Raw genomic sequence first — 10,216 nt, forward strand, 5'->3', positions numbered from 1 at the left:
TTTAAATACATTCAATTTAAACTAAATGAACATGAGAAATTTGTCTTTGTCAGTTAATGGAAATAAAATAAAATAATTTTTTTATATTTTATTCTGTTTATTTTATGTCAAGTAACAAATGTTTTATGGTTTACATTTTTTTTGTTTGTTTTTTGTCATTTTTATTAGTTTTTACATATATTTGTAATTGGTCTATATAGTTTTATATTTTTTTATTTCAGTTCTTTTTAATACACCAAGTTAAACTAAATGAAAATGAGATGTTGCTTTGACGACTATCTTGGCAGCTTTTATTGCATTTGATATCTTATTCTACACACTGTTTTAGTTTTAGTTAACTGGGGCCATGTAAGATGATGATTCAGCTGATTTTTTCATGTAAAAGCTGCAGGTGAGGTCAGATTTGTGATGCATCAGTTTGTAATCGTAACATTGGGTCCGTTCTCAGCGAGTCCGGCGGGTGATGTCCGCCATGGTGTACCCACGAGAAGAGACACTGGAGCGGCTGACGCAGGACGAGATCGTGCTGAACACTAAAGCAGTGATGCAGGGTTTGGAGACGCTGCGAGGGGAACACGCTCAGCTCCTCAACTCCATCCTGGACTGCGCTCAGCCGGCCGTCGCGCAGGAGAAATCCAGCCTGCTCCGCAAGAGCCTGGAGGACATCGAGCTGGGACTGGGAGAGGCGCAGGTATCTGAATCCCACCAAAGTCTGTGACTCAGTTTGAACTCAGAATATCCAGAACTGGTTGTTTAGATTGCATTCATTTGACGAATGTTAATTATGCTAATATTGGGCTGTCAAAAAAAATTTGGAATTTCAAATATTCGTCGAATTTAAATTAAAAATCCACATTCGAATGCAAAAACGTTGCATTGGAATTTTAGGTGTGCATCCGGCAGCTTTATCAGCGGCGCACGAGATGCGATGAGGATGTAAGTGTCGTTGCATTATAATGTTTTTGTTAGGATATCCAGTTGAAGCCACTAGATGCGGCGCTGCTGCGGTGTTCATTAAAAATATTGCAGGAAAAGAGAACATCAATGCGGAGAAGATCTTGTTTATTTCAAATCTGAAACCAAGCCGTTCACACAGAATGCATATTTATCGCATTTTCGAGAGGGATATCTATCAGCGTTGCACTCGCATCTCGCACAAAAGAGCCGCATGTTTAGAAAACCATGTTAATGCAAAATTAATGCAAGTTCAACTTTTTAAAAACATGTCTCAAGACGTTATGCCGGTTTTCCCCATCCCGCGGCATCTCATGTTTTTAAATGAAGAAAATACTCTTTGTGATTGATTTTCGGTCATTTGTATTAAACTATGCATGCATACATGATGCTGTTTTGTTTCTAATTGTTTAAGCAACTTTAATTATTAACATTATTTTAAACATTATGCTCTTTTTTTTAAAGATAGTCATGTTATTTTATTATGCTTTGAAGAAACGTGTATAATATTTTGCTCGATGCGCCCTCTTGTGGCCTCAGGAGAGAAGCCAAAAGCTTTTCTTCACCCTAACTGAAATTATGCATTTTAAATTCGAATATAATTCGAATATTGATCATATTTAAGTACAAAATTCGAATTGAGTTTTTCAGCCATTTTGACAGCCCTAACTTGTACAAGTGATCAGACTTGATTTTTGCATTGCTGTGGCAAACACCATAGCAGAGCTATGACTGCAGAAAATATAGTTTGCAATTTGTAAACTTCTAGAAAGGAATGAAAGGGCTCTAGAAAAGGGGCTGGAAATGAATTAGCCTACAGAAGTCTCATTTAGGACTCAACTCCATTATCTGTAAGCTTGCCTGATTGGGCCAGTAGTTTTTCTGCTTTTTTACTGGCCTGCCACAAAAAAATTATTAAAATAAAATTATTAATAAATGTAAATTATTTCAGGAAATTAAATGCATATTTGTTTTATATATACTGTATAATGGTAATGTTATTTACATTTATAATGGTACTTTTAATATATATTTTAAAGTTATTTAAAAAAATATTTGTTATACATTTTCCAAACATATTAATGCAACTTTTTTTTACATTAAATGTTTAGGGTTTTTTTAAACAAAGAAAATTAGCAATAAGTTATTTGCAATTAATAAGAAGTAAAATTTCCAATAATAAGTTATACAATTATTTAAAATGATAACATCCATACAATTTTCAACCCATTCTTACTGACTTAAATCAGTTGCATATGTCATGTTATGTAAATGTAACTTACGTTTTTTTAATAAAGAACAATTGCAATAATAGCTAGAAATTACAAAGTTATATAAAAAATTTGGGCATACACCAATGTTCAAAGGTTTAGAGTCCGTGAGATTTTTAAATATTATTGAGATAAGTCTCTTATGTTCACCAAGGCTGCATTTATTTAATCAAAAATACAGTAAAAACAGTAATATAATGAAACATTATTACAATTTAAAATAACTGTTTTCTATGTGAATATCTATTAAAATGTAATTTATTTCTGTGATGCACTGCTGAATTTTCAGCATCATTCCTCCAGTCTTCAGTGTCACATGATCTTCTGAAATCATTCTAATATGCTGATTAAGAAACATTTCTGATTATTATCAATGTTGACGGTTGTGCTGCTGAATATTTTTGTGGAAATGGTGATACATTTTATTTTTCAGGATTATTTGATGAATAGAAGGTTCTAAAGTACAGTGTTTACAAAAAATATATATTTTTTGTAACATTATAAATGTCTTTACTGTCACTTTTGATCAATTTAAAGCATCCTTGCTGAATTGAGTACTGATTTCTCACCAGCCCATCTCAGTCAGCTCAGTCTCTCTAAGCCTAAAGCAGCAGGTGGACTCATGTGCCTGTCTCCTCTCAGGTGATCATCGCTCTGTCGGGTCACCTGAGTGCGGTGGAGTCTGAGAAGCAGAAGCTGCGTGCTCAGGTGCGTCGGCTCTGTCAGGAGAACCAGTGGCTGCGGGACGAGCTGGCCAGCACTCAACACAAGCTGCAGAAGAGTGAGCAGAGCGTGGCCCAGCTGGAGGAGGAGAAGAAACACCTGGAGTTCATGAACCAGATCCGGAAGCTGGACGAGGACGCCTCGCCCTCCGAGGAGAAGGCCGGAGAGAAGGAGAAGGACAATCTGGACGATCTGTTTCCAAACGATGACGACCAGGGACCAGGTGAGAGAGAGCCATGCCCTTAAACCTGTGAAGCCTGACATATGAAACAACGGTTTGAAATGGAACAATTTATTCAACATTTCGACAAATTCTTAAAAAAAAAAAAAAAAAAAAAAAAAAAAAAAAAAGGGCATATGTGTTTTTGTTGTGCATCATATTTGATTCATCAGGATTTTATGGCTGGTATAGTATCATATGTGACTCTGGACCACAAAGATTTTCATTGATGTATGGTTTGTTAGGATAGGACAATATTTGACCGAGATACAACTATTTGAAAATCTGGAATCTGAGAGTGCAAAAAAAAAAAAATGTATATATATACTGTAAAAATCATCTTTAAAGTTGTCCAAATGAAGTTCTTAGCAATGCATATTACTAATCAAAAATTAAGTTTTGATATATTTGCAGTAGGAAATTTACAAAATATCTTCATGGAACATGATCTTTACTTGATATCCTAATGATTTTTGGCATAAATGAAAAATCGATAATTTTGACCCATACAATGTATTTTTGGCTATTGCTACAAATATACCCCAGCGACTTAAGACTGCTTTTGTGCTCCAGGGTCACATATAGTGAAAATATATAGGAAAAAACAGCTTAGACCCAATAATATGCAATTTGGTGCAGATGCTGATATGTATAAGGACAAAAAAGAAATTCAGATCCTTGTAATGTAACTCAGTGAGGCCTTTATAACAGTATAGCAGATATTTACATAAATTAATATCAGTCGTCATCTCCCAATTATATGTTTTATTTAGATTATATTTAAATGCTTAGTTTTATTATCAAAGCTTTGTAGTTTCAAAACACCTAAAGCAATGATGATTGAGAGATGAACACCTAAACCTATGGATCGTGTTTGATATTTAGATTTTTTATCATTTTAACATGATTCTGAAATGTGGATTTTTTTTATAATTTAAAATAAAACCGTTTCGTAACTTAAAGAACATTAAAACGTGATTATTTTAATAAGCAAACAGTGTTTGTAACATGTTTTATGTATTCATGTTTTTAAACGTTTATTACATACATGCACAAACGCACACATTTATATGATTTAAATTAAATTAAAGCTTCATTTATTACAAAAACAACTCTTGATTTTATTGTTTTATCTTGTTACTGAATGTAATAACTCAAAATGATTTCTGGATAATCAGGTAAATGCTGCTTCAGTCCAGTAAGTGTTCATCTTGAAGTATTACCAGCAAAATAGTTATTCTTGGGTTTGCTTTATAAAAATCAGATTTGACGGCATACAGACACGTGAAGCATGAGCTGAATGTGGACGTTTGGACAATTAGACTAAACGCCTTTTACTTGCTAAAAAATGATCAATCAGAAGGCGTGGAGTAGATTGTGTGCTTTGATCATGTTGATCATTTCGAGGCTTTAACAATGCATGCATCAGATATAATGCAGTGGGCTCTGTAGGGTTAAGCTCTGATTTGTGACGCGTGTCTCCAGCTCAGCCCAGCGGTGAAGCGGCGGCGCAGCAGGGGGGCTACGAGATCCCGGCCCGTCTGCGAACGCTTCATAACCTGGTGATCCAGTACGCGTCTCAGGGCCGCTACGAGGTGGCCGTGCCGCTCTGCAAACAGGCTCTGGAGGACCTGGAGAAAACCTCCGGACACGACCACCCAGACGTGGCCACCATGCTCAACATCCTCGCCCTGGTCTACAGGTCAGAGGTCACCGCGGCCTGCTTTTCTGCGTTTCAAAATATTAGTGATGCACTGAAATCACCCTTTAATTGAAACCAAAAACCAAACATGAAGTTTATTTAATAATCAATTATGTAATCAAATTTATTTAATAAAAACTATGTATTTTGAACATTTTAATTGCACTTAAGGCAAGTTTTTAATTGACTTTTTAAAGATATGTTCGTTTAAACTTCATGAAGTTGAATATTTACATTTATTTTTATATCTAAAGTCATGGTAGAAATTGCCTTTTTTGATTTTATTTTTATTTAATCTTAATCTTTATTAAATCTTACTAACATTATAATTTCAGGAAACTTTATATTTTTAATGATGTATTAATTTGTTGTTGGAGTATAAACAATTAAACGATGGATCATATTTGATACTCATGTTTTAACATGATTTTGAAATAGAAATATATATGTTATTTTTGTGTATAATTTAAACAAAACAGCTTTAATTGCACTTAAGGCAGTATTTTATATAAGCTTTTTAATAATATATTTGTTTAAAAAGTTGATCACTTCATTAAAAAGTGGAATCTATTTAGATTTATCTAAATACAGGAATAAAATCTAAAATCGTGGTAGAAATTATGACAGATTTTAAAAAAAAGAATCCTACTAATATTATAAGTTCACCTCAGGAAACTGTTTTTTTAATTCAACATTTTAATCAAATTTAAATACATTGTTGAAATATAAACAAGAATTTTAATTGCACTTAAGGCAAGTTTTTAATTGACTTTTTAAAGATATGTTCGTTTAAACTTCATGAAGTTGAATATTTACATTTATTTTTATATCTAAAGTCATGGTAGAAATTGCCTTTTTTGATTTTATTTTTATTTAATCTTAATCTTTATTAAATCTTACTAACATTATAATTTCAGGAAACTTTATATTTTTAATGATGTATTAATTTGTTGTTGGAGTATAAACAATTAAACGATGGATCATATTTGATACTCATGTTTTAACATGATTTTGAAATAGAAATATATATGTTATTTTTGTGTATAATTTAAACAAAACAGCTTTAATTGCACTTAAGGCAGTATTTTATATAAGCTTTTTAATAATATATTTGTTTAAAAAGTTGATCACTTCATTAAAAAGTGGAATCTATTTAGATTTATCTAAATACAGGAATAAAATCTAAAATCGTGGTAGAAATTATGACAGATTTAAAAAAAAAGAATCCTACTAATATTATAAGTTCACCTCAGGAAACTGTTTTTTTAATTCAACATTTTAATCAAATTTAAATACATTGTTGAAATATAAACAAGTATCAAAAGTATATTTGATACTTGATACTCAAGTATCAAGTATCAAATATTTGATACTCATTTTTTTAACATGATTTTAAAAATATATATGTAATTAAATCAGTTTTAATTGAAGATGAGGCCATTTTTATATCAACTATTTTAACGATATATTCAATTTAAAAAGTTGATTAAACTTCATTAAAAAGTTGAGCATATTTAGACTTATATAAATACAGGAAAAAATCTAAAATAATGTTAGAAAATGGCCTTTTATTTCTAAATTCTGACAGTATTTATGTAATCCTACTAACATTAGGAAACTTTATGATTTAAAAAAAATATTTTTATTCAACTTTTTAATCAAATATAAATGTTGAAATATAAACAATTAAACGATGGATCATATTTGATACTCATGTGTTAACATGATTTTGAAATACATATATAATTTAAATAAATCAGATTTAATTGCACAAGGCATTTTTCATATCAACTTTTTTAATGATATATTCAGTAAAAAAAATTTGAATATATTTACATTTATAATAATATAGAAATATGGTAGAAAATGTCCTTTTATTTAAAAATTATGACCATTTTGTTGTAAAACATAATTTACATAATTTGACATCTTGAGACTGTTTCATATCAAAGCATTAAGTTTATTGCAATTTATAGGCTTGCAGTTGAGTTACAAATAATGTGAAGTTTTGTTCATGCATCAACTGAAAACAGCATAGCCTGAAAAAAATCTTGGTGCGTCAAAAAAGAAATCAATTTAAAAGCAACAAACCGACCGTCTGCACAGCTGACACGTTCACTTGTTGTAGTTTACATAAAACAGACACTGACGCATTCAAACCACGCTAAACATCCCTGTTTCAGTCAATGACTTCGGCCCTCCGAAATCTGCTGAAATGGTGCTGCATCACTAGGAAATGTGTGTGTTGCCACTCCAACCCGATTCCCGCGTGTTGTTCCAGGGATCAGAATAAGTATAAAGAGGCGGCTCACCTGCTGAACGACGCTCTGGCCATCAGAGAGAAGACTCTGGGGAAAGATCACCCCGCCGTGGCCGCGACCCTCAACAACCTGGCCGTGCTGTACGGCAAACGCGGGAAACACAAGGAGGCCGAGCCGCTCTGCAAGAGAGCGCTGGAGATCCGGGAGAAGGTGGAGAACCTTCACCTGTCACAACGATGATTTCCGTTGAAATCATGATGCTGTAGTGTATCTAGGGTTGCAAAGGGGCGGAAAATTTCCAAAAATCCCTGGAATATTCCAAATAATAATGGAAAGTTTCCAAAATTTCTGCAATGTGTCCGAAATTTACTGGAAATTTTCCACCTTTTTGCAACCCTAATTGTAGCCATACATACATACTGGTAGAAAAATGTATAGCCTGAATGCACTGTAAGTCGCTTTGGATAAATGCATAAATGTAAATGTAGCCAGTGTTGTTATATGAATATATGTGCGCATGTGTATTTGCAGGTTCTGGGTAAGTTCCACCCTGACGTGGCGAAGCAGCTCAATAATCTGGCCCTGCTGTGTCAGAATCAGGGCAAGTATGAGGAAGTGGAGTATTATTACCGCAGGGCGCTGGAGATCTACGAGAACAAACTGGGCGCCGATGACCCCAACGTGGCCAAGACCAAAAACAACCTGGTGAGGCCAGATCACCTCAACTAGAACTGACACGGCTGTATTTTAACCCTTGTGCTGTGCTGGAAATCCTTTACCTAATTTGGTGTTTAAAAATGTAATGGTGTGTTCACACCAGAAGCGAATATGCGCATCGCGTCACTCGCTCTAGATTACTCGCGGGATGTTTTTCGTGTCACTTGTGCGAATAAAAACACAGCATCAACCATGGTGGAGATAACTACAATTATGCTGTTTTGTACCCGTTGTCAAAACGTACCAAATATGATGGAAAGCCAAACGGCGAAGCTCCTCGCTGATTGGCTTGCGAATTTTCCGCGCGAGTTGAAATTTTTGAACTTGCGCCGAAGACGCGATTGAGGCGAATATCGTGCGTTCGCGGCAAACGCGTCGTGCATTTTGCGTCGCCCGTCGTGAATTTGCCTCTATTCGCGTCTTTGCGTTGTCTTTGTATGTAATCTACTCGTGCGAATAATTACATTCGCATCTGGTGTGAACACACTGCAAGAACTGCTTGTAAGTCTCTCATTGTGCGATATTATCACCAAAAATTGGATTGTCTAGTTTTCTTTCAGTTAGCACAGGTTTTGTACTTCTTTTTGGATCTGATTGGTCATAGGCCTCATTGATCTGAGCTGCACCTGGAAAATTTTTTGGAATTTGTGGACCATTTTTAGCAATATTCACTCAAAAACTGAGGTGCATAAACTCAGAAATACAAAACCTGTGCTAATTAAAAGAAAACAAGTTGATGATAAAATGATTAAATCCAATATTTGGTAATATAGCATAAACATTTACAAGCATTCTCACCACCGGTGTAACAAGGTGGGAGGAAAAAATCCCCCCCCAAAAAAGTACAATTATATTTTTGGTAGTTTTTAAATCCTGTGTGAGAAAAGAAAATTCTCTTCAGGTCAAAATGCCCGAAATACAACACGACGGTTAAAGGGGTCATTAATTACATTTTTTTTACTTATAATGTTAGTAGGATTTTTACATCAAAAACATAGAAGCCATTTTCTATCTTGATTTTATTTCTGTATTTATATAAATATTTATTTCTGAATATTTCTGATATAAATATTTCTGTACTTATATGAACTGTTTAAAGCAATGACAACAGTTCATTAAACAAGCAATAAATAAAATGTATCTAATCCTGTTTTTCTTTTATACAACAATTTGTTCCTCCTGCGTGTGTGTGTGTGTGTGTGTGTGTGTGTGTGTGTGTATGTGTATATATATATATATATATATAATTATTATTTTATTTTTTTAATCGGAAGTTTTCATATTTTATTTCTTTATTTGACCAATTGTCTTTTTCCTTATTTCGTTATTATTTAATAAGCGTGGTCATTTTCTACCTTGATTTTAGTCCTCTGATTTAAACACTCATAGCCTAAAGGGGCGTGTCTCTCTGAACACTTGTAAACACCCACTGCTGTGATTGGCTAACAGCTCTGCATATGAAATAAGTATTACATGTGGAACTGCCATGATTAACTAATCATAAAACGTGTTGATTATAGCATTGTTTTTAGACCTACTCGCATCGCATCAAAGGTTGCGTCGCTGAGTATTGTATCCGATCGCAGTCATGTGATCTTTTGAGCTTGTGAATGCAGTGATCCTGACATTGCAGTGTGATTTCTGCATGCTTTAAAGGGGTCATATGATGCTGTTTTAAAGATCGTTATTTTGTGTATTTGGTGTAACCGAATATGTTGACATGCTTTAATGTTCAAAAAACACATTATTTTTCAAATACTGTATATTATTGTAAGTCCTCTATGCCCCGCCTCTCTCAAACGCGTCGTTTTCAACAAAGCCCCCTCCTTTGACAAGCGCAGTCTGCTCTGATTGGCCAGCTGACCCAGTGCATTGTGATTGGCCGAACACCACAAGCACGCGTCGGAAATGTAACGCCCCTTACCATAATCGCGAGCTTCATCTTTCAAAGTAAATATCAAGACCGTTAATGTCATTAGTTTTATCATCAGTTCAAGCCTGAAAATGCAACATAGTTGCGTGACAGACACAGTGATGATGATTGGCCAGCTAACCCAGTGCATTGTGATTGGCCGAACACCACAAGCACGCGTCGGAAATGTAACGCCCCTTACCATAATCGCGAGCTTCATCTTTCAAAGTAAATATCAAGACCGTTAATAATGTCATTAGTTTTATCATCAGTTCAAGCCTGAAAATGCAACAGAGTTGCGTGACAGACACAGTGATGATGCAGTACACAAGCCGCGGTTAAGACAGCTGACGTGCTATGATTTCTGACAGACAGTTCACTCTCCTGTGATGTGACCCTGTTCCCCTCACAAACAAACACTCACACACACACACACTCTCTCACACACACACACAC

At 34.4% G+C, this 10,216-nt stretch overlaps 1 protein-coding gene across 1 annotated transcript in view; it reads left to right on the forward strand.

Annotated features, from left to right (window-relative positions):
- klc2 (kinesin light chain 2) overlaps positions 1–10,216 on the forward strand; it is a 16,704-nt gene that overhangs the window by 848 nt on the left and 5,640 nt on the right. The window contains exons 2-5 of the mRNA XM_016236066.1: positions 2,868–3,171; positions 4,654–4,870; positions 7,152–7,341; positions 7,663–7,836. Coding sequence (XP_016091552.1) covers positions 2,868–3,171; positions 4,654–4,870; positions 7,152–7,341; positions 7,663–7,836 — 885 coding nt within the window. The remainder of the gene's footprint in view (positions 1–2,867; positions 3,172–4,653; positions 4,871–7,151; positions 7,342–7,662; positions 7,837–10,216) is intronic.

This window comes from Sinocyclocheilus grahami, unplaced genomic scaffold (genome assembly GCF_001515645.1).
Source record: "Sinocyclocheilus grahami isolate Dianchi unplaced genomic scaffold, SAMN03320097.WGS_v1.1 scaffold481.1, whole genome shotgun sequence".
Classification (NCBI taxonomy): domain Eukaryota; kingdom Metazoa; phylum Chordata; class Actinopteri; order Cypriniformes; family Cyprinidae; genus Sinocyclocheilus; species Sinocyclocheilus grahami.